Source organism: Morone saxatilis, unplaced genomic scaffold (genome assembly GCF_004916995.1).
Source record: "Morone saxatilis isolate NCDOM2014 unplaced genomic scaffold, NCSU_SB_2.0 Contig23, whole genome shotgun sequence".
NCBI lineage: Eukaryota > Metazoa > Chordata > Actinopteri > Moronidae > Morone > Morone saxatilis.
Genome location: NW_023339796.1, coordinates 16520833 through 16545566, shown reverse-complemented (window position 1 = coordinate 16545566; position 24734 = coordinate 16520833). Strand labels below are relative to the sequence as shown.

General features: G+C 42.0%; 4 protein-coding genes across 4 annotated transcripts in view; 2 read left to right on the top strand and 2 right to left on the bottom strand.

The window, feature by feature from the left end:
• Nucleotides 1–279, top strand: part of rpap2 (RNA polymerase II associated protein 2) — a 9345-nt gene extending 9066 nt beyond the window's left edge. Inside the window, exon 12 of the mRNA XM_035670413.1 lies at nt 39–279. Coding sequence (XP_035526306.1) covers nt 39–183 — 145 coding nt within the window. The 3' untranslated portion in view covers nt 184–279. The remainder of the gene's footprint in view (nt 1–38) is intronic.
• Nucleotides 280–1171: 892 nt separating this feature from the next.
• On the bottom strand, nt 1172–4500 carry gfi1aa (growth factor independent 1A transcription repressor a). Its single transcript, XM_035670411.1, has 6 exons — nt 3761–4500; nt 3378–3581; nt 2353–2756; nt 1992–2129; nt 1663–1828; nt 1172–1579 (listed from the first exon to the last, which is right to left on the bottom strand). Exons 1-6 carry the CDS (start codon nt 3870–3872, stop codon nt 1401–1403), a joined length of 1203 nt encoding a protein of 400 aa, XP_035526304.1. The 5' UTR covers nt 3873–4500; the 3' UTR covers nt 1172–1400.
• Nucleotides 4501–13589: 9089 nt separating this feature from the next.
• On the top strand, nt 13590–17231 carry rpl5a (ribosomal protein L5a). Its single transcript, XM_035670410.1, has 8 exons — nt 13590–13721; nt 14080–14149; nt 14257–14372; nt 14460–14594; nt 14828–15030; nt 15522–15699; nt 16745–16833; nt 17058–17231. The coding sequence occupies exons 1-8, from the start codon at nt 13719–13721 to the stop codon at nt 17158–17160; spliced, it is 897 nt and encodes a 298-aa protein (XP_035526303.1). The 5' UTR covers nt 13590–13718; the 3' UTR covers nt 17161–17231.
• Nucleotides 17232–17414: 183 nt separating this feature from the next.
• Nucleotides 17415–24734, bottom strand: part of dipk1aa (divergent protein kinase domain 1Aa) — an 8266-nt gene continuing 946 nt past the window's right edge. Inside the window, exons 2-6 of the mRNA XM_035670409.1 lie at nt 20658–20792; nt 20356–20463; nt 20088–20264; nt 19864–19995; nt 17415–19737 (exon numbers count right to left, since the gene is read on the bottom strand). Coding sequence (XP_035526302.1) covers nt 19057–19737; nt 19864–19995; nt 20088–20264; nt 20356–20463; nt 20658–20792 — 1233 coding nt within the window. The 3' untranslated portion in view covers nt 17415–19056. The remainder of the gene's footprint in view (nt 19738–19863; nt 19996–20087; nt 20265–20355; nt 20464–20657; nt 20793–24734) is intronic.

Here is a 24734-nt window from a genome sequence, read left to right as displayed (position 1 = left end):
CGTGCGTGCGTGCGTGCGTGTCTAACTTTGTGTTTCAGGTTGTCAGAGGTGTGTCCGGTGGTGCGAGAAGCCTTGGAGGTGCCAGCTTCAGTGGAGTATTTAAACACGCTGATGGAGGAGCTCGGCCTACAGGAGCAGGACCTTCTGAACTTAGTCCGGCTGTTTAAAACCCCGGCACACTGACACACGCACGCACACAGCCAGACATGGACGTATGAATAATGAATATACACTCAGGATCTCCGACTGAATGAAATAAATGTGTGTGTGTTTGTTTTCCACAAATAAAGTTGGTTATAAAAGTTTTAAAACAAAAGCTTGTGTCATTTGTGTGCCTTTATGGGAGTTAACTAGGATTTCCAAGGAGTCTGCAGGCTCTCTGTACTGTTGATATTGTGTAGCAGCATTACTGTATGTGCACAATCTGTGGTGAGATATGTGCAAATCACATCCTTGAAGTTTTAGGGCCCTGGGTGTTTAACCTCTGCAGGGCCAAACAAATCACACCCAGCTTTTTCCCAGTGAAAACGCCATGTGGACACGCTGCTTATTGCTTTGCTTCTGCTGTAATAAAAGTGACGCCATTTCTCCCGACTTCCTTCACATGCAGGTTTATGGCACCATAATGTCATTTGTTATATGGGTATGTTAACAATGCGTGTGTGAAAATATTTGGTTTTGACCAGGTGGCACACGCAGCAAAACGTTTTTCTATTTAATGGTGGAGATATAACTTTGACCTGTCATGCAGATTGGGGGACGTGATTGATAGCCTGCGTAGCACACAGCTTCTCGTTTTTAACAACGTACCAACAATCAGTGGGTCGAGGCAGAGAGGAGGATGTTTTTAAAAATGTGTTCAGTTTTAAAAATCTGTTATTGTAGATTAAAAGTGCAAAAAAAAATCGAAATAGTGGATTAAAAATGAGAAATTCTGAGAAAGAATTATGTTTTATTTAAAATGGTAATTAAATTTAGAAGGACTGAAACAAAGGCTTGTCAAATCATAACTGAAAAAACGGACAACTGAGCTCCAGAAGTTAATGTTTAATCCCTGACTGTATAACAAATTGACTAAATTGAAAAAGCAGGATTTCTACTGTTGTAAAGTGGAATTTGGGCTTTTTAAAAGTGGAAAAATAACAACGTTGCAAATTAATGTAAACTGTCTATAGGTTTTTTATTATTATTATTAATATAATAAATGTAAAAACAAACTCGATAAATAAATGTTTATTTCCATAAAATCAACCAAAATATCTCAGGCTAAGTATTTAACTACATTCAACAATAGGAAAAAGAAGGTCAACGCATCAAACCATAGAATAAAATAAAACAGGAGCGTCCACATGTACAGTCGGAGTACATTAAAAGTGCAGGATTCCAGCATCCGAGTCTGCTCATTTGAGTCCGTGCTGCGTCTCCTTGTGCCTCCTCAGGTCCACTTTCCTCTGGAAACCTTTCCCGCAGAGGTCACAGCCGAAAGGTTTGAAGCCTGTGTGTTTCCTGCTGTGCGTGATGAGGTTGGAGCTCTGACTGAACGCCTTTCCGCACACCTGGCACTTGTGCGGCTTCTCACCTGCAGAGATCACACGGTTGGAAATGTCAGTTTACGCGCGGTGAGTCATTTCTCGACAACTTTCACTCGGCGCAGTGTCTCACCTGTGTGGATGAAGGTGTGTTTCTTCATGTCCGACTTTTGGTGGAACCTCTTCCCGCAGTACTGGCACGGATAAGGCCGCGTGTCCGAGTGGATGAGCAGGTGCGTGGACAGCGTGGAGGAGCGCTTGAAGCTTTTACCGCAGATTTTACAGCTGAAGCTTCGCTCCTGTAAAATATGTAAAGTGTCAACGTGGAAGGTCTAAAAGCATTCAAATACAGTGGGCCTAAAATGTCGGACTGGTTAGGAGCGCTGTGCACTCTATCTGGGGCCTCTGCCTCCAGGATGTGGGCCCGGAGGCCTTTGGGTTTATATAGCAACAGTCTGTTACCTGCGAGTGAACCGCTCTGTGCTGGTCCAGGCTCACTGCGTGTCCGAAGGTTTTCCCGCAGATCCCGCACTCAAACGGGCGTGTCCCGCTGTGCGACCGCCGCACGTGGACCTCCAACCCGTGGGGCGTGGAGAACACCTTTGGAAAAACAGACGGATGATATTTTTACTCCAAAATTCAGCTCAAAATGAGGGGAAATATATTATAATCTCATAATTTGAGAACGATCCTCCACAAATATGTCATTTGCCAGTTTATGGTTGAAATGACATTTTAATTAAACTTGATGTTGTATCAACAATAAAATCTAACTCAGGCCCTTTGTATCTCTGCAAACTCAATAACGTGTCAGTGAACGTACCTTGCAACATTTAATGCACTTATATGATCCACTTGACTCGACGTTAGAACAAATAAAGTCACTTTCAGTCTTGATTTCCGCGCCGCGGGCTTTCTGCTTTACATCCCGATACAGCTCGTCTCCGTCCCGCATCCTGCAGGTTTGGTGTCCCGTTGAAGAATAGTCCTGGTAGCATCCGGCCACCGGGCCCCGCTGTGCGTAAAGCGGCTCGGTGCCGCTGTCCTCCGCGCCGTAGATGCTACCGGGTGAGTGAGGCTCCCTGTGGCCCTGGAGGCGGTGATGGTACGGTCCCTGAACCAGATGCCTCAGCTCAGAGCCGGAGTACGCCGTCCAGGAGTAAGGAAAGAGCGGGATGTTGAAGTGGTGACCGTCCTCCGCTGCCGGAGTGGAGCATTTCTCTGAATCTGGAAGTTGATTAGGAGTTAGTGTGAGTGGGTATGAATGCGGTCTGCAGTTCATGGCGTGTCTTTAAATTTGATCATTGGGAAGTTGCATTGGGCCTTACTGAAAATGACTACGTGACCTGCGTAATACTACAATAAACAACGCAAACTCTCAGGTCCCCGCATCAAAATGTTGCGCCTTACATTTATTAAACTGATTCTTGTGTGCAAGAAGTAAAATGTCTGATGGAAGATTTTATACTTCGTTCAATAAAAACAATAACTAAATGCAGATCAGGAAGTCTGCCTATCAATTAACAGTATGTCCTGTTCCTGGATGCCTCTGTTTTGTCGCAATTAATGTGCTCGATCTTTGTTCTCCTTCATAATAATCAAAACTATAACATCAGAATTTACTGGAGGTGTTAACAGTGCTGAAAATGATTTTACCCACTCATAAAGCTGATCTATGTCTACTGTTGAAAACTACATTTTGAAGTTTATATAAGTTCACTGGTCTAATAATAACGACACAGTTCACACAGGCATAACGCTGTACTGTGCAGTGTTTTTTAAATACTCCTCTGACACTTCTGAAAACAACAATAGAAAAGGTCCATTTGAAAATCTATCTGAACAGACCTGGTGAGGAGGAGGGAGACGGGGGACGCCAGAAATCACAGTCGGAGGATCGGTCGCACACACTGCCTCCGCAGCTCAGCGGGGAGCTGGAGGACAGCGACCCCGGGGACAGCAGCCTGGACCCGGGGGACAGCCTGTCAGCGCCGGCGCTCACATCCTCCTGCGGCTCCAAGTTGGACTCAAACTCCGCCTGAGATTTGCTCTCTAATAACAGCAGAGGATTGCAATAAAACGGACTGACTGTGCAACAGGTGTTTATTTGTAGAGGAAATGTATTCAATTGTAACTAAGATAATAAGATGTGAATAATTTCCATGGGGACGTATCCTTCTGAGTGGCGTTTTCATCCATCTCTGTGCGTAATTACGCAAAAATGAACCTACCTGCGCCCACGTGAGCTAGTATAGTGTCCAGTCTACTGTAGTCATCGTCCAGGTAGCGGGGCTGGTGGTAGCTGTGGGCCCTTTTACTCTTCACCAGGAAAGACCTCGGCATGTTTTCCTTCTTTCAGGTCTGAAATCCTCCACTTCACTTCACTCCTCTCCACGCTGCTCCGTCTTTATCTCTGGACAGATTGGAACACTATTGGTTGACAGGCGAGACGGCGTTGGGATTTTGGCAGGCTATTACGCATGCGCAGAGACTTGCAGAGAAGCTGTATCGTTTACCAGGTGTCGTGGGGAAGGTGGCCAAAAGCCAGACCACCGTCCCCCCCGAAGATTGGATTGGGATTGGAGAGGACATATTGTGTGTCCTTAATGGTATAGTTATAGCTGTAGATGTGACGGAGGCTGAATCACATAAGAGGAAGTTTAGCGAGATGTTTTACAACCTATAGAGTTTACTAAAAGGCTTATGTTGGCTTAAATATTTATTATCTACATTGATTAGTGGGATAGTAATTCACTGATAATTAATGATCACAATGTAGACTATGATGAAACCAAGGAAACTAAGATTATTTCTTAAATCATATGTTTCTATTCAGATAAAGAGTATTTTCTACTTTATTTTAATTTATAAATAGTCCTTAAAGGTCGTTTAAACATCGCAGGAAATGAAATTACTACCGAGATTGGATTCGTGCGCTTACCAGTCTGTAACAATGGTTGAGATTTGTATTACAAGCCTAAACTCTAAATTAATTGCAATCTCTACACAAAAGTGGTCATTTTGGATTCTCATAAAGGCAGATGAGTCCAAAACAGGCCTGTAGTGATATGATTTGAGAGTGATGAGCGTAAAATGTGTTTGCGGATAGTCCCGTGCAGGCTGTGCAGGCTGCGATGGATAATGACCTATTTGTTTGACTGCTTGTAAAGTGATCCTGTTAATGAGACGCGCACGGCCGCTCTGCACAACAGCCTGCTGGTGGGGAGCCGAAGTATCCCTTTACAGTTACACTGCTTCAGCTTACCCGCACTGACTTCAGCCTTATTGTTTTACATCATTAAAGCCCCCTCCCGGCCCATACGTAGGCCCAATTATGCTATCCACTGAAAGAAATACAGGATAAGTGCCAAGTGGAATATTATTAATAAGATCAATTAAATCCACATACAGCAAAAAACAAAAACAAAAAAAGTTGTGAGTAGAAATCTGTCAGGCTCAAAATCATAGCGAAGATTTGGGCTCTGTTCAAGGTCGGACCAAAGCAAAGCGGTATCGATTTTTGCCCGATGTGGGAACCCAGTTTGTTTGATGCAGCTGCAACAAGTTAGAGACCTGCAAGCAAAGCGCAGATAGCTGAGGCATAAAGCTGAAACACATGTCCCATACTCACACAGACAGCACTGACACTGCAGGCACCCCGGCTCTCAGAACACACACTGTCCTGAACTCTGTCCACATTTAGTCTGAATGTCAGAATATCAGTCACAGGCTGCAGAGAGACACACCACAAAAGCCTCTGTCCCTCATACTGAGACACACACTATCTCTCTCTCTCTCTCTATTTCTTTCTTCCTTTTCCTCCCTCCTTCTCTGAGAAATGCTCAGTTAGTCAGCCGTGACGTCAAACAAAAACACTGATTCATGTTTTGATAAAATAGTTTAGAATCTCTAGACATTTGCATTGTACAAAAATAGATCAGATGAGATGAAAAGTGGCCTTGTAGAATTGATCTCCTTTCATTACCAGCTTTTATTCCCATGTGAAGCCATATTCTTAACTCTTTCTTGGTGGAATTATAAACAGAAATGTTCAATCTTTGACTCATTTAACGTAAGACCACGTTTATTATCTGTGATTAGCACTCTTCTGATGACTCCGATCACGCCTTATTTTCATTTCTTTCTATTCTGATATTTTGAAATGTCTCACACAAGGGTCAAAATAGTCCACATTAGTTGAAAATACTGGAATTTCTAAGAATCAGTTCTCACCTCTCCTCGCACCAATGAGCAGACAGCAGTGATCTCTCAAACAGTATGAGCAAAATCAAAACATCACTAGTTTTCCTGGAAGAATTTGGAGAATCTGGACAAAAAAATCTCTACAAAATATGGCAACATACAGTATGTAAATCTAAACAAATTTAACATGTTCCCCATAGAGCATTGTTACAGTCACATCTCATGAAATATACTCAACCAGATATTTCAGTAAATGCTTTCAGTTATTACTTTAATCCAGCAGTGGATTGACAGCTTTCTGATTATTCTCACAAAGAAAAAAAAACTATAGTGAGAGAGACGCCGTGGAGGACAGGGTCGATGTGACAACGTTCAAACTTAGGGTTACACACTGACTCAGAACAGGAAACCAAATGCAGAGTCGAGAAGACGCTATCAGTGTTGCCACAGCCTCCTCTTTTGTCTCTCTGTATCCCCCCCCCTCCTCCTCCTCAGCCACCACCTCCACCACCTCTCCCCCACAGGCCTTGATTCTCGCTCTCTAAGTCTTACAGAAAGTATGTGATTGAAATAGAAGCCCAATCGCAGCGATCACAGGGGACCAGAGGAGAAGGTGAAGAGGTTTTGGGTGGTGGGGGTCTTGTACTTTTGCTTTTCACAGCAGCAGTTGTCTACCTTGTCAAAGGTGCAGATCACAGTTACAGTGTTAAATAAAGACCTGTGCTGGTGAGCCATGAGGTTATTTTCTCAAGCTCAACACCAGGCCCCCTTTCAGCCCTTGCGAGGATAGAGAGAGACTGTGGGGACTCCTCGTAGTTTTAAATATACCTGAGGCTACAGCTTTCATACCACATGTATGTGAATGTTGACAAGGGGAGCAGAGTGCACGGCAACTTGTCAATGTGTTGTCTTGATTTTTGACTCGCTGTAATTCAGTTCAAAGCGAGACTTTAACCTTAGCTAAACGGTGACCAATGTGTCTATATGTGACAAGAAGGGGACAGTGATAAATGCATACAGGAAACTGGCGCACTGATGTCTGTTACATATTATTGAGCTAACATTAGCCTCCATAAGCTACTAGTCATACCAGACCAGATAGGGCTATAGCAGCAAAAGCTATAAAGTGTATTGAAATGGGCAAAGGTGTGTTTTATTTCTCATGAATTCAAGTTTTGCGAATTCAAAATTTGCGAAAACATAAATAGTCTCACTTTAAAGGTAATCAGAGTCAGAAATCAGAATATTCATAGGTATGTTTTCATTAGTGTATAATCACCTGAATAAAACAATTGCTGGGTTGTTGTTACCTTAGAATGAGCAGTTTTTATCTACAGCGGGAGCGGGTCCTCTTTCATGGAGTCCGCCATGTTGTACCGCCATTCTACAATAGCCCAGAATAGACAAACCAAACACTGACTCTAATTAGAGCATTTAGCTTTTTCCGCTGGTTTCACAGCCACCGTAGTTTCTCCTTCACGCTTGGAACAGGAGGTAAGGCGAGGGAGTTAAAATCTGCAACTATACTGCTAGATGCCACTCAATCCAACACACTGGACAGCAGCAACAAGGCACTTTCATTTTGTGTTGATTCTGGCGGCCCTTGTGGACAAAAGCGGTAGTGTTTCCACTGTTCTTCTCACTGAGGCTCTTGTTTATTTCTATATGTTAACCATATAGAGGCATAAGTAATAAACAGAAACTGTTTCATAAGCAGTTACAAACATGTTGTAGTGTACTTAAGTCAGACTTGACAAAGCGGAACTAAAGCAGATTTTGTTCTTAAAATAATAAAAGCATGTGTATAAAAAGTCATTCAGTCCAGTTTTCTGTAGTTCCAGAAATTCTGACTTCAGAAAAAAAATGTAACCGCTGACCTTTTATTTGCCATACAGCAGATTTTTTTACTCAATATACTGCGTGCAATGGATTCATGCCATAATAATTTATTGTGGCTAAACTGACTTCTACTGGTTCATGTCTCTGTTTAGTGCCAGGCACTCAGCCTCAGCGTTCACCTCTTCACCTCCACTCTGCTGTGGCATCTCAGTGAAAACCACATCATGCTATCTCATCCCCTCACAGGTTCCTTTGGCTCCAGGACTCAAACCACAGTGTGACAACCCCCTCCCTCTCACTTTTAAACTATCTCCGTCCTTTTCCCTCCAGCTTTAATCTGATTTCACTCCTTTTCCTCGGGTTCAACTGCATGCAGGAGTGGCCGTCCAAATCTCATCGAGCTCTCAGCTGGCCCCAACTGCAGCCACCAGATAGGGCCTGAGTGTGAACACAATGAATGATTTACTGGACGCCGCTGACTGCAAGACAGTTCTTCTTTCACACATGGGGTCCTCAACATCTTGTTTTTTTCTGGCCTAGTCTCGCTTAAAATCCACATGCAGCAGTTTGAGTTACTGTAGATTGATTTGATTTATGTTAATGTTTTATTTGTTAGGGTGATTATTCTGATTTAACTCTGTCTATTGCTTGTATGTTCATGTAGCCTAAAGATCTTTAAAACCATGGTCAAGGGTTAGCATGGCTACAAGTTCTAAGAAAAAAAAAGTGTGAAAAACGGAAGACGCACTGAAAAGAAACTCTCACGTTATACTAAACAGATGCTTGGATTTATGCTGTAAACACTCCACAAATCACCTCCCTCATCCATCACTGTGATCAGCAGCTCCCCTTGTTTGCAACCAGCCTGCTTCTGGTTGTAAATTTCCCTCTCAACTAGTAAGAGTCTCATCAGGGACTTTGTTGCATGGATGTGAAGAAACCTGCTCGGTGCTTCCTGGTCATTGTGTCTCTGTGCATGTCTGGGGGTTGAAAGGGCAGTTTGAAAGGTCAGAGTTCAACAGGCATAGTCAAGCTTTAATAACTCTGTGGTTCATATGTGTCTATGCTTTTATTTAATTCCTGTGTTGTATTTACTTTTTACAGCTTTTAGACCACTTTCAACTCCGACAACCTCCGAATGAACCCAATTTATCCCCCATGTTTTGCACTGTTACAAGTGCCAGTTTATTTTAGCTGATGCTCTAAAATCTGTAATCTGTCTGTTGTACATATTTTTTCACACAGAAAACACCCCTCTGTTTGTTTCTGCAAGGGGTGTAAAATACTGGTGGCATGGGTGGAGAAAAATGCAGGCTGGGCTTTCACACAGAAGCTTCATCACAGCACCATCTATGCTGTTCCTGAAATATTCTGTCTGGTGTTAAAGTTAGCAGAACTCAATTTAGTTTCAGCAGAACTGATTTGGTTTTGCTGAGTGTGTCGCTGTATGTCGAGCAGCACAAAGAACTTTTAATGGCACTGTGTATCCATATCAATCTAACACTGAAATGTGCGATTCAGAAAAGTATTGATAGTTTAATGAGGTATATGCATGCTGCAGATATTATCTTTCTTGAACTTAAAACTGTCTCTGTACGCAAACTAAAATAAATGCAATCAGCAGTGAGAAAAACAGGCAGGAAAGACAAGAGTGTGTTGCTTGTTAACAGAGCGCTCTCTTCTTATCTGTGGTGTGCCTGTGAACACATTTCTTGATGTGTGACTTTCTGCAAGTCATTTTGTAGTCCACCATAACCTCAAAGTCATCTTCTGTCAATTCTGTTTTGTGACTTTTCGGATGAAAACACGAGCCGGCAGCACAGGAAATGATTACTGATGGACCTCCTTGTTGGTATTACATCAGTACGGCACACAAAAAGTAAAGTATCAACATTTAGGACATGAAACTAAAGCTCAGAATGAACTCGGGAAATCACCATATTCAGTAGAGCAGATAAAATGTGCTACCAGTATTATCCCTTCATCCAACCACCACACCCTCCACCCCCAGTGTGAACCCTTATTAACCGCTGACCACTGCTGCCGAGGGATGACTGGACAGTTGCTTCTCTTCATTGTGAAATCAGTTCTGCAGAAACAAAGCTTGAACGGCTGCGTTAAAGCTGTCCACAAGAGTGACTTTGACTTTTCTTATCTAACGCTGAGAACATCTGCACCGAGAGTGACAGTGAGGGATATTATCTATCTTGCTTGAACAGAAAAGCAGAAGATTCTGGTTCCCTTTTTCAGTGCTTGTTGATAGAGTTAAGAGATAAACTAACGCTGAACAACTGCTTCATCATTTGACAAAGGATTATTTAAAACACAGCAAATTTATAGAAAATGGACAGTTGACCATTTTATGAAACAGACTAAAGAATCATACACAGTTCTCAGTGAAATGCAGCCAACTGCTTAGTTAGTCCTACTCAAACTAAACACACAGCTAACATGTATCACACAATATTTCAGGTCTAAAAGTCTATCTCATCCCCTCAAAAAATCACTAACTTTTAAATCACTGGTGGCTTGTAGACTAACTTTTAACTCTAGTATGTCCTGTAGTTATGCACATTTTTACTTCTTCTTTACTTGAGTAATTCAATTAATTCAATTTTATGCTACTTTAAAGGAATTTGGGGAAATACACACTTTTGCTAAGAGTTAGACATGACTCTCATGTCCGTGAGGTCAATATGAAGCTACATCCTGCAGCCGGTTAGCTTAGCTTAGCATAAGGCTGGAAGCAGGAGGAGACAGCTATTCTGGCTTTGTTTGAAGGTAAAAAATCTGTCTTTAAAAGCTCACTAATTAACATGTTTATTTAATTCATACACAAACTGACAGAGGTAGTAGAAGTACACACATTCTTTAGTCAAGTAGACGTACAGATAGCGACATCTGTAGAATCAAAAGACTGGAAGTACAGACTTAGAAATGTACTCAAAGTATAAAAGTAAAAAGTACTTCCTTGGTTTCTCTGAGGGACATTTCTACCTGCTGTTTTTGTGCAAAACTAACTGAAACTTCAAACAGGGTCGAGTCGCCCACTCTTGTCTGTTTCGTCTTATGTCATTAAGTCTTTTAAGTCACGTTACGTCTGTCAGTCGTGATATGCATCGGTCTTGACGCAAAAAATAATAATAGACAGTTCCCCTTAAAATGCATTAAAACTAAAGTAGTAAGCCTTTTTTTAAAATGTAAGGAGTAGCAGGTAGAGATGTTGTGTAAAGATGTAGGTGGCTCAAGTAAAAATAACAAAAAATACTCGAGTAAAGTACAGACACCTGAAAAAACTACTTAAGAACAGTAACAAAGTGTTACTTTTGCAAACTGACACATTGTGGTTTTACTGGAGTCTACTTCTGTACTACTTTAAAGGAATAGTTTGACATTTTTGGAAGTACTAATCTACTTTCTTGCCAAGTGTTAGCTAAGAAGACTGATTACTTTAATGTTTGTACAGTAAATATGAAGCTACAGTTACGCTAACCTACAGCCATTAGCTTAGTCACTGCACCCGGCCAGGACATTGCATATTGAGTAAACTCCTGCAAAATCACAACTTGTCATTTCTACATACAGTGATAATTCTAAAGCTGTAGAGGTGCTAAGACTTTTAGACAGAACCAGGCTAGCTGTTTTGGCCTGTTTCCAGTCTTTATGCTAAGCTAAGCTAATTGTGTCCTGGTTGAAGCTTCATTTTTAGCTCAGTCAGATCAGTCTTCTCCTGTTTAAACTGAGATAACATTATATTCTGCTGTATTAATGTGGAGTAGCCTTTATTTAACATTGTTAGGACTAATTTAAAAATAATACTTTTATTTCTGCTCTTTAATGAACAAAGTTAGTGTGTTTTACAGTGAAAGTAATAAAATATGCTAATAAGATAATGATATTTAGTAAAACAGACAATAAAAACAACAAAAACTGAACAATAGAATAAATAAATATCATTTGCGGGTCACTGAATAAACATGAATGCTTTGATTTGATGCTTCATGTTGCTCTTGGTGTCAGGTGTTCTTTTTTCTTGGAAACAGGCTGTTCCTGATATCAGGACTGTTATCTGTGCCGTCCTGTGTCCGAATTACATTCCTGTCCATGACCTCTGGGATTTGTGGACAAGCTCTCTGAAAGTCACCACCAGTGTGACGTTCACCGCTTGCATTAGTCACAGCAGAGCTTCATGGGTGGGTCGGCAGCAGCACCAAGCTGTTGTTTCGAAATAGGTGGATCCACAGTGAGAGAGAGGCATGTTACTTTTACTGTTACTACACTTTTTTGTTACTCATGTCATTCTTACTAACTGCTCCTAAATGTCACCTCACTTGGGCTGTGCAGTCAGTGTATTAGTCATACTGGTCACCTATATCATAGCAGCTTTACATGTTGTGCTCGTACTACGATTGTGCTATAAATAGAGATGTGTGACCAAATGTAGAATTTATAGCAGCCATTGTCATTGTTGTACCATATTGTACATTTCCACTTTCATTATTATATTTATACACTTGGGCCACATGTAGCTTTTGACGAGTGTTGAGCATATTGCCTAACTCGCAGCAATTACATCATCAACACCAATGTGAAAAACAATGTTTTTTGTGCCATCTTAATGGTAATTAATTAAATCTTTATCTTCTCTCTCTCATGTCAGACAATAAATATTCATTCATATAGAATTATCCGTCCATTATTGATCCATTTAGTAGCTGATCTGGAGCTTTTCTGTCATATTTTAGGACAAACTTTGCCTTGTTGTTAGAGCGGTGAGGGCACCACGCCAATAGAGAACCACACGATTAAACACTAAGTTGTATATCTGTGTTCTTTATGGGTGATATTCCTGTGTACAAGTTCTAAAATTCCCTCAGGTACACACCTGAAGAAGAAGTATAAGTTATGGCTGCGGTGAGGGCGTCACAGTGTTGGTCATATCATTTGTCATTGGGGCTTATGGTGCCTCCAATTCAACAAATCCATGATGAGTTTTATATGTTTTTTGGACAACAGCTGTGCAGGTCTAGACCCCAGCAAACATTAGGACAAAGTGAGAGATTAATATCAATAAGTACTGACACTGAATCGATCACTTCTGTCCACTTTACTGCAGCAGTGTCACAGACTGTGGATTAAACTACCCACTCGCCCCTAAAACACAATCTTACAAACAGACATACAAGGGTTCAACGGGTGAACTGCAAAGATCCTGAGTGATCTTTTCACAGCTGTTTAAGTTACGAAAGGTACAAATATGAGTCCAGGACGGCTGTGCGTAGGTGGGCAGCCAGCTCAGACAAAAACCTGTGTCAGATTCTGATTCAGTTGTCAAATATTGTGACCTCTCTCTTTCATCTAAAATCCACCCAAGCTCCAGAGGTTACATCATTTACACTTTTCCAGCCCAAATCATAATTTTCTTGAGTATTTTAATTTCACAACATGCATAGATGATACATCGACAGAGCTGGACTCATAAACACGCAAGGGTTGTCTGAAAGCCGACGGCCTCGTCACTGCACCAAATTAGATTATCAGAGCATTTATTCTAATTTACGCTGACTATTGCTAGATCATTCTCTTAACTCTCTCTTTTAAAGTCCCCACATCATCTTTCAGTAAAAGAGGAATTTAAATTCTTATATTTAAGATTCTTTGTGTATTTATAAACTTGCCTCAAACTGGTTGATATAATGCAAATATAGTTCTCAACACAAACTGTGGGGAATAAAGTCTTAATGATGATGGCCGTTATAGGAATGATCCTTTGTTTTTATATGTTATTATTTGTTTATGATTTTACTTCCTTGAATATTTTAACTGTTGTCTGCTTTGGTGTTTTTTTATTTTGTTAATCACTTTGAGCCATAATCCTTGTATGAATAGATAATCATTAATATTAATAGTATTCACAGAGCATTCAGCATTAGAAATAAAGCAACTCAAAAGGGCAACCACACACATTTTCTTTCTGAACTGCTGCTCACACACACGCTTTACTTTGACTCCCGGCCGTCCTCCGGTGCAGCAGGGGGCGCTGCTGCTCCGGACTCATCCGGATACAGACACATTGCAAAGTCAGTCTTCCGCTGCGCAGACACCTCTTCTTAATCCGGGAGGAAGAGGAGCAAAAACCCCACCGAAATGGTGAGTAAATATATCGATGTTGATCCATTGCTTGTAGTCTGGGTGTGCAGAGATGTGTCCGATGGTGTGAAGGTGTTTCCGGCGGGGTTCGGGTCAGATGTCGGTGGATGTTTGCGGCTGTTCGGTGGCACCGGGCCGGTGAGCCGCTGAGCTCCAGCGTGGCGCCTCCATGGCTGATGAAACCTCAGCTTGCAGCTCAGGACACTCACACCGAGGGTTTATTTACCTATTAAAGCACCTTTATGTGGCACTGTCAACATCGTGACAAACATAACAGCTGACATTTATTTGTATTTGTAACTTTTTTTTTTTAATTCTAGCTAGCTTGGTAACATCTGGACTCTGCTTTTCCTCTCAGGGCTTCGTCAAAGTGGTGAAGAACAAGGCCTACTTCAAGAGATATGAAGTCAAATTCAGGAGAAGACGAGGTAAGACTGTATTCTCTACAGCCCAGCGTGATACTGAGCATGCGCCAACAAGCTAAGTTTATTAAAATAGTGCTTCAGTAACCATTTGGCTCATGTCAACTCCACAGAGGGAAAGACTGACTTCTACGCCCGCAAGCGCCTGGTTGTGCAGGACAAGAACAAGTACAACACACCAAAGTACCGAATGATCGTCAGGTTCTCCAACAGGGACGTCTGCTGCCAGGTCAGTGACTGAGAGACTGAGAGAAACATCATGTGGCCACGTGTATGAAAATGACCCCACTGACCGTTCTCCGTATGTGTTGTTCAGATTGCCTATGCAAAGATTGAAGGAGACCAGATTGTGTGTGCTGCTTACTCTCACGAGCTGCCCAAATATGGTATCACCGTAGGCCTTACTAACTACGCTGCGGCCTACTGCACTGGGCTGCTGCTGGCTCGCCGGGTAAGAACACACACACACACAGACACAGACACAAAGACAGAGACAGAGAAATTGCAAATATCAGCAGTCTGCACATGAATAGGACAGTGAAAACAGCTGAATTTGCAATTTCAGAGGTCAGATTTATTGAATCACCTTATTTCAAAATCAGTAAGAGTTGGTGCTACTGCATGAACAGATTTTGTAATAGTTTTCTCACGTCCTCTTTTTCACCTTCCTCCTCCTCTTCTTAGCTGCTGCACAAGTTTGGCATGGACCAGGTGTACGAGGGCCAGGTGGAGGTGACCGGAGATGAGTTCAACGTAGAGAGCATTGACGGACAGCCGAGCGCCTTCACGTGTTACCTCGACGCAGGCCTGGCCAGAACCACCACAGGGAACAAGGTGTTCGGAGCGCTGAAGGGGGCGGTCGACGGAGGGTTGGCTATTCCTCACAGGTCAGTATGAGAATAACGCACACACTAAATTTAGTTTTACTTTCACACAGTCTGATAAGACTTTGTTCTCGAAGTTGCAGTTTTTTGCAGGTTTGCACAAAGAGACGACTATCTTAACTTAGTGATCACACTATTACACTCGTGTATCTCAGAAAGGTGTCACTTTTGAGAGGGCGCCATAGTTTCCTTTCAGATGTTTTTTTCCTCTTACATAAAGCTGATCATCGTTTCTGTGCGCTGCTGGTTTGTCTCTGCTTCTTGATGATGTTACGAAGCACACTGAGCAAAATGTAGTTGGTCCTTCATTTGCATTAGCTGATGTTTACTGTCCTTTCAAGACGGGGCTGAGAGAGGCGAGATGAACCAGAGCAAATATCCGTCACTGTAGCAGATTGATCGTAATTACAAGACACCAGAACCTTTTGTGTTGGGAAAAGCTGGACTGTCTGACTCTGTCACTAAACCTCCTCTCCGCTTTTCCTTGTTTCCAGTCTAAAACGCTTCCCCGGCTACGACCCAGAGAGTAAAGAGTTCAACGCGGAGGTGCATCGGAAACACATCATGGGCATGAATGTGGCAGACTACATGTCTTACCTGATGGAGGAGGACGAGGATGCCTACAAGAAACAGTTCTCTCGCTTCATCAAGAACGGAGTCACGCCAGACACAGTAAGATGGAGGCTCTTTACCTGTAGACTGACAACACGTGACCATTTGAGACTAATGTGAAGCGTCTTTGGTCGCACTTACACGTGCTTTACGTTTGCTTTATCTAAAATCCTCAATTTATGTTAAGCCAATATCATAAATGAAGAAGAATAATAGTGATTCTTTCAGACTAGTAGCAGTAAAGTAGCCTACACTTGGGAGTGTTTAGTGACAAAGGTAATGAGATACAGTTAGATTATGTTGTTGTAATTCATTTTTAAATTTAAAAAACACTGATTGGTTCCTAGTTCCTTGTAGTCAGGATGTACACAATGCATTAAGAGGAAAAATATTTAAATGATATTTCCTGTAATCTTCACGTGGAGCTGAAAAGTTGTAATCTTTGAAGGCACATAAGAGTGAGCCCCACAATTAATTTATGAATAGCTGATATTATTTTATTGCAGATGTATCTTATCAGCATATAGTTTGTTCAATAAGCAACAAATTGTTGTACAGATTGATGCCCACAATGTGTTGGAGGTAATTTAGAAACAGTGGTTCTATTGCATAATATGTCCACCAGAGAGCAGTGACGAGTTCGTTTTGAACATGTTCTGCTCAGGACACATCTTGATCACATACCAAGTGTAAGGGAGCCTTAGAAAGGTTTGGCATGTATTTCTGTAAAAAAAGACACAGTTGTTAGTGTATTTATTTTAACGTGGCTTTTGTAACAGTGAAGGACCCACACAGTCCACAAAACCACAGTCAAGGCCAGTGGTCTCGTTTCCCTGCAGCTGCATCATTAGTGTACACTTATATGGGGCCTGACCGCAACGACAAAGAACAAGCAAATGTTCCAAAATACTTTCACTGTGGTTCTCTGCTTCTTGATGATGTTACAAAGCACGCTGAGCAAAATGTAGTTGGTCCTTCATTTGCACCGGCTGATGTTTAATGTCCTTTCAAGACGGGGCTGAGAGAAGCAAGACGAACCATCGTGCACTGAGTGAAACGCATAGACGTGGTGCACTGACGCGTATGTCGTTTCTGTTCTTTTCAGGTAGAAGAAATGTACAAAAAAGCACACGCCACCATCAGAGCAAATCCTGTACACGAAAAGAAGCCCAAAAAAGACGTCAAGAAGAAGAGGTGCGTTCCTAATATCCATATTTTCGTTGTTTTTGTTAAAAGGTGGATTTTATGGTTGATTGTAAACCTTTTTTATTATTAATACCCGGGGGAAATAACTGTCCTCATTAAATGCAAGTTTCCTTTCTGAGTATTGAATAGCTGCACTGGGAAGATCCCAGTGCTGAGCGGACAAACATTGTGTTGAATGTTAATGGAGCTGTTGTTGCCTCTTTTCCGGGCAGGTGGAATCGCGCCAAGTTATCTCTGGCACAGAGGAAGGACCGCGTCGCCCAGAAAAAGGCCAGCTTCTTACGAGCGCAAGAACAAGAAGAAGGGGACGGTTAGGGGCTCGGCACAGCGCTCTGCTGAGAAAACACAACACACATCACAGACAAATAAATTTATTTCAAACTCAAGCTTTTGTCTCTCCGCTTTCTTTAATGAATTTTATGTGTTTGGTGTATGTATTGACTTCTGCTAAATGACACCCATGACTAATATTTACATTGATAATCTTAGATCGACATAAATTACTCAATGTAGGATAAGAGTAGGGTGCAGTGTTAAGAAAGACCTCAAACAACCTGACAGGTTGACAGTGAAGTGGTATGTAGTTTAATTGTGCAAAAATCATGCTGGTCTCTTCAATAAGTAAACACTTTTTTTACATTTTCAAAATTCAAACAGCAGCATCGACCACAAGCTTGACATGCTTTACAGGTCACCTCTGTTCTTCATTTAAAGTGGTTAAACAAGTCAGGTTGTCGGTTCGGTCTGAGTAAGTACACAACAGCGTTGTCTGAAAAGGATCGTGGAAAATACGCTCCTATACAGCATTCAAATGTGACCGCAGGATTCTATAGAGGTGGTAAACATTCATAAATGATTTCAGCATGATCTCTATGGCACTGAGACGAAATCTAAAAATAATGTGATACAGCACATTACAACAAATGCTCTTTTCAGTGAAAAATACAAGTAGATAACATTCACAAAAATTAAATACAACATTTCTCTTTGTGTCATTGATGCAGCATTGACGACATCACTAGCGTTACAGGTGGAGAATAGTACAGCAGAGTACACTGACATTCAGTATATGACCTCTGGAATACTGACAAACCATTATCATTACATTGTAGATCATGTGTTGTGCAGATAAGTGACAAAGGGGAATCCACAATGAGCCTCTAGAACAGCTTCAATGCTCCTTGGCATTTATTCTGGCTGTCGAGGTTTGTCCTTAAATTTCTCACTAATCTGCACTTGTTAAAGGTAAAGTCTGGTGATATTCTGTTTTTCTTATAGTCAACTCTACACTTGAAAAAACCCAAACCAACAAAGAATGTTTCTTACTGTACTACCTGTAGCCAAAACCTACAATATGGGTGACATGTTCCTTCATCACGATGAACAAGGGCACTGTAGTATATTTCAACTCAATGTAAATACACAGTAGTGCATCAAATGTGTATTCATCTGCAGCTGAAAGTAGTGTCCAACAAATGCACCATTTACTCCTGTTTACAGTGCCCAGCTGTCAATAGGCACCACTGGGCTTGGGGCTGCAGACAGCGTAGTAAAATCAATACGTATTGAGAACTAATGCACTGTTGGTTTGGGGATTTTCATTAGATTTGCTAGAAAGCAAAAATTTAGAATATCACCAACCTTATCTTTACACTCCCTGATTATGTTTTAGTGCTCATTAGCAACATTGACATACAATTAAGGAGCTGATCTTAAAATAGTGCAATTTCATTACACTTTAAACTGGTGCTTTGTACAACAGTCACGTCTATACAGAATAAACTCTTTTGATGAACCTTGTTAGCTCGCACATATCAGCATGATGATGTGGTAAAAACAGCAATTTGGTCTCTCAGCTATTTGAGACAAACAGTAAAATCTGTTTACAAGTCTGTTTTTCCAGCAGTTCCCCCCGTAACATTCCTTTGTGGTGAACAATACAATACAATGTGGCTGCATGGACTGTTTTAAGTGTGACTGATGGCAACATGCAATCATTCAGTTTATTTAAATCTTGTGTGTTTCAGGCCCCAAATGTCTGAGACTGGGATAAAGGAGGTAGAGTCTCCTTAAGTCTGACCATTCCTAAGTGTTAAAGAGTTGATAAAAATGACTTAATTAAATTTGCTATTCCTAAATCACAGCATCTTCAATACTCAGCGCCATGTGAGGTGCAGACTGGCATGACTTCAGAAGGACTTCCTCTCCTCGTCATGAGTCCTTGGTGTGTGAGATCTGTCTCCACAGCAGAGCTTTCAGGTTGTTGAGGATAAGCGAGTGCTCCATGTTCATCTGTCCAGCGTTACCCTTGAGAGCCATACAGGCGTACAACTGCCTCTCGAGCTCCTCTCTCAGCCCTGACGGCGCCCCACGCAGGATGTAGTCCTTCAGCGCACCACATGCCTTTGCCAAGTTTGGCTGAACTGGCTCCTCCCTGCACCGTTTCTCTGACACGTCACACGACGTCTGGCAGTCTGCCCCGTACACACAGTCGGCATCCGTCTCACACTTCAACACCCGCATGGTGCGCTTGAACTCGTCCTCAGGAACCACCGCTCGGGTGTTAGTCAGACGGATCTCATGGCGGTCGGTGTAACCAAAGTGCGCTGCGGCGAGGTCGCAGATCAGGAAGCTGCCGTACGTGCCGTGGAAGATGTCCTCCACCAGCTCCAGCAGGCCCATGGAGATCTTAGCTTTACGAGGCCATGAGGGGGTGAACCACTGGTCCATAGTGCGCTGCAAGCCACTGGGCACCCAGGATACTAGTGGCCAGGGTAGAGACAAACCATACAGGGGCCCGTAAGGGACTCGCTCTGTCATGTACAGGTCCCCGCAGTAACCGAGGAGGCGAGGAGTGTGTCCACGGTCCTGGAGCAGCAGGCCCAGCAGCACCTCAAAAAACAACAAAGAACAAATGTGTCTCACCAAAGACTCAAAGGATTTCATATTTATATTTGTGGCACAGATAACTGGTCAGACCAGTCGTTCATTTTCTTATTCAGAGGCTTGTTATTATACCTCATCCATCTGCAGGAGGGCCCATGTAGAGCGGGCTTCCGGCAGTGACACCCGTCCATCTTTGTTGCCATCGGCGACAGAGAGAATCTGGCTGACAAGGCTGGCGAGGTTAGCCTGCTCTCCAAGCTTGGACTGGAGGAAAGAGAGGGACAGGGGCTTAAAGGGGGTTGTCACAGACTCAAATATTTGGTTCTGTGTGAACCTCTCTGACTCAAGTCCTTTACCTTAAGGTGATTAAAGACCATCTCTCGGAACTTCTCCACCGATGTTCCTCTGGTGGGCTTGTCAAACACGGGGGCCTCTCTCCGCGGCTCCGGCTCTTCGCCCAGCTCGTAGTGCACAACCTCCCCCAGCTTACAGCGGATGATCCCATCGTGGTCTCCCCAGCTTCCTGTGTACACCTGACGAACAGAAAGGCCAAACAAACGTTTAACAAGGTGAACACAAGAAGCAGAGTTACAAGTTCAACAGAAAGTAAACTGTGGTATTTACCTGGTTATTTGGCAGTGTCGACAAACACCTGCTCATGTAGAGTGTTTCTTTGTCACACAGACTGCTGCAGGCAGAGCCATCAATTATCCCCCTCCTGTATTTGTCACACTTGGAGAAAATGCAGAGAAGTGTGATTTAATGTTTAGCCTCCATCAGATTAGTTTGGTACTGCAGGAATACTATTTTTCTTAAGCAGAGAACACACAGAAATCAGATTATACCCAGGTATATTTACAAAATAAAAACCTATTACCAAAATCATTCCAAACACAGTCTGAACAAATAAATGAGCCATTACTCACAATGGCGTTCTTGCACTCGTGTCCTCTGCACAGCTCTGTGTAGGCGGAGTATTGCACGTAGAGCACCCAGCTCCCCACCAGCACAGTCAGCCATGTAAGAAACAGGTACTTCACCCGCACAAAGGAGATCCGAGCCTACGAAAGGCGAACAGAAACAGAAACTCTCAACACCAGAACCTAAAAATACACCTGCACTACAATCTGTATTGAATCTGTTGACTCTACTGTGCTATTGTGAAAATGTCTTATGTCTTGTCATGTCATCTCTTATTTCAAAGTCCATTCATGTTATGAAAATATTCATCTATGTATCCACCCTCCAGACTGTATTAACGTTACACAGGCACAACACACCAAGAGGGTGTCAATCCAAGCAAGACATTTGCACTCCCTAATCAAACCTGATCACATAATAGGTTACCATGGTGACTGCATGGGGGTGTCCCATAACAACGTTCTGGCTGGCTGATTAGTCACCAACAATGGCTCGTTTAGCTGGAAAATGGTTTAGGGGGTGCCGATCCAGTTGTTCCAGCGTGCCATTCTGGTTATGGCTTGTTAAAAGAAAATCTAATTGCTTGTGACAAGTGCGTCACAGGATGCACACATCACATGTCTCACAATGCATCTTGTGACAATGTTAATGCAGTCAGTAACTTATTTTCCACAGTGATTCTTCACTTAGGAGGAAACATTTTCTATAGGTCACATTCTGGACACCAGAATCTAAAGGCAACACATCATATTTGAAAAGAACAGAAGTTATACAACCATGATTTATTTCAGCCTGTACTTTTTAACTATATATAGGCTCTACAGTGCCAAAAAAAAACATCACAAGATTTAAATCTTCCATTTATGTTATAAAACATAAAAACATTTTAGTGGTGCGTGACTACTGCAATGCAAACTAGTAAAAAACATTTGTTAGAAGGCACATTGCAGCAGTGAAGAAGAATTTAGGTCAAATTTGCTATGTAAGCCACAGTATGTGACTTTTGCAGTTTAGTTTTTTCTCCAAGGACTGTAACTGCACTTGGGGAGGATAAAGTGATTTTGATTCTCACTCTGATCACATGGCAGGAACAGCTTATGTTGTGTGTGTTTTGGCAGCGCGCTGTTCCTCTCATTTCAGCTCCAGCACAGTTTCCAAATCCCAACAAAATATGCACCCAGTGAGGCAGGGACCAAACACAAGCCTTTTTATCTTTGATGTGCTGTGATTATTGTACTTGGTAAACAGCTCTGATCTGGACAGAAGTGTTTTGTGTCCATACAAAGTGCAGCAAAACTGAGATCAGATCCACCTTCAAGTACATACAGACATCTAACTACTGTCATAAATGCAGATTAAGGAATATAACGTCTCTCGGATTTTTAATGAGGTCCATGTTTTTTTCATGGAATTTGTTCAAACTAAATATGCAACACAGTCCAACTTTGAGCTCCAGACATCACAGAAAAGCAAAGGGAGGACACAGGAAAACCATAATCATCCTGCCTTTCATTCTCTTTGGTGCATTTCATCAAATTGTCCGTTGGTTAGAGCTTTACCAGCAGCTTCATGTTAGAGCTGCAGAGACGTCTCCTCTGCAGAGCTGTCCTGACATGAACAAACAGATAGTGGGCCTTGAGGGAGAGGTGTATCAGGGGAGTAAAAAGGGAACTAGACATCACAATAAGATCTGACTCCTCCGGCATGCATGTAGGAACTGCACGTAGAAAATGTATGTGCCTGAAACACACACAGACAACATGGTGGGAAAATAAAGAATAAATGTGTGCACGCTGTCTGTCTCAACGTGTCTGTGCAAACACATGATGAAGTCTCAGAGTATAGAAGTGAAACCTGAGCAATAGAGAGTTTTATCCTTCACTCACTTCCTGTGGTCTCTTCCAGCGTCTCCTCTTCACTGCAACCACATAAGCAGTGTTTGTCTTGGCTGAAAACATTAGACGACCTTAAGTGATCCCATGCGGGGTATTCAATTGTGACAAAAGGGAGCTGAATACTATGTATGAAACAAAGTGTGACATAGAGGCATTATATACAATGTACGTGTAATAAATGTACTATAGTAAGTAAAACGGTAGAGACGTTGAACTGAGTGAGAAACAGAATACAAGAATATAGAAATGTTATACTTGAAGAAGAGTGGAATACAGTAAAATAAAAATACCTAATCCACCTTTGAAAAAGCACAACATGGCCCCTGCATATCTTATCTAGAGAAGACAGACTTCAGGATTTATAAGTAGCCTTCTGCAAACAAAAACCTCTTTTTGTTTTCAGCATTTGTGCATTAACATAAGACTTACGTAAACTAAAGCATATCAATCTAACGCAATCCCCAACACTTTTATTTATTATAGTTTTAACTATGTTATTTGATGTATGAAGACTTTGTTCATGCATGCATATTCTGTATGCCTATGTAAGTGTTGAAAAAAAACATTGTTGGGAGAAAAAAAAGGCTCAACATGTCCTTAAGATGTATAATAGTATAACACTTGACATGGCAACAACAGTGCAAAATACTGATGATAATACTGACGATAAAGGAAGCTGGTAACGAAAAGTGCAGTCACGGGAAAACTGTTCAAACTGTGAAGCCGCAGTACAAAAACCCTGTAGTGGAAACTGTAGGCTTACCAGCTGCCATCAGTTAGATTGAGTTACTGAGCATTAGCCCTCATAAAGTATTGACCTCTTATAGTCCAGTGGCAACAACAGGGACAAAAGACCTGCAGGATCACGTCTTCATATACTGTGGATGGAGCAGCCTGAAACTGCACTCGGGGTTTCACAGGGACAGGGAGGTGTTTCCCATGATGCCAAGTATCTTAGCAATCATTCATTTCTCTCCTACTTTCTCTGTGCTGCCACAGAATCCCAGATTGAAACAATATCTTTACAGACTCATTCATTCCTTCCCAGTCCACAAAAACCGGACAAAGATACTTAAGAACTGCAATCTCTCGGGTACTTCAAAATAACCTTTGACCTTTTTAAAAGCCATTTGCCCTACTTTAGTCTACAGATGTTTCAGGGCTGCATGGTTAAGTTTGCTACTGTAGATGTGTAATACATCAAACAGGTTTAGCGAGTGTGAGAACTAAAACCTGGAACCACCTCAAATCTGGAAAATGGACTGTTGAAGCAAGAAAAACTGGATTTTACTGCAAAATGATCCAGATATCTCTCTAAACTTGTTTCTTGGAACAGCACCGTGGACCTTGGTACAAACCAAACACCACGTCCTGTAACCAATCTGGATAACCTGCCTCTGCCAACACACTTTTTGGTGTGTCGCCATAAACAAGCAGGTCCCAAAACAAGACTTCTTTTTAGATTTGTTATCAGTCTGTCTGCATTATGTGGGTGTGTTGTGTTGCCTAAATATAAAAGGCACCAACTGGAAGTAAGTAAGTAATTCACACATTTACTGAAATATCATACAAACACTGAATGTACTTAAAAAAAAAAATGTTTCTGCTACTTGCACACTTACATACAAACTCTGTACAAAAACAGGAACAGGACAAATGACAATCAAATGTATAAACACACACAAGACCAGTGGGGCCAAAATATATATGTATGTAGGAGCATGGGACCGACACTATCTTAACAGGTACTGGAGGTAGTTGAGGTAGTTACTGGCAGCAGGTCACTGGTCCTCAGATCAGAAGGATCACTCTTATGATCCAACCAAAGGGATTACTGCTGCTCTGGCACTTCTGGAGGTGATGAAACTACTGTGAGCTGTGAGGGAAAGTCTTGGCAGATTTTCAGTGAGGAGAAATATACTTGAAATGAAGTGAGATTAAAACCATGATTGCAAACTACTCCACATTTAATAGAGCTGTTTTAGATCTGTTGTTGTTGTTTGTGTGTATTCACTCTGTTGTACTCTCATTGGAAATGAGGGCATTCAATTTAATTAAAGGTTGAATGAAAATGATCCAGATTCCTCCCTGGCCCTGGGTCATACATGCTGGCATGGATTACCTATTTCTCCTCCCATGTTGTACACAGTCTGAGTGGCAGACCTGTACTCTGGTCTGTACTCTGGT

Bases quoted from the DNA above. Each gene is read 5' to 3' on its own strand.
- rpl5a (XM_035670410.1), top strand. The intron at 14,150-14,256 runs GTAAGACTGTAT...TCAACTCCACAG, and splicing joins CAAATTCAGGAGAAGACGAG to AGGGAAAGACTGACTTCTAC. The intron at 15,700-16,744 runs GTAAGATGGAGG...TGTTCTTTTCAG, and splicing joins ACGGAGTCACGCCAGACACA to GTAGAAGAAATGTACAAAAA.
- gfi1aa (XM_035670411.1), bottom strand. From the start codon at position 3,872: ATGCCGAGGTCTTTCCTGGTGAAGAGTAAAAGGGCCCACAGCTACCAC. The intron at 3,582-3,760 runs GTAGGTTCATTT...TGCTGTTATTAG, and splicing joins ACTAGCTCACGTGGGCGCAG to AGAGCAAATCTCAGGCGGAG. The intron at 1,580-1,662 runs GTGAGACACTGC...TGATCTCTGCAG, and splicing joins ACACACCTTCATCCACACAG to GTGAGAAGCCGCACAAGTGC.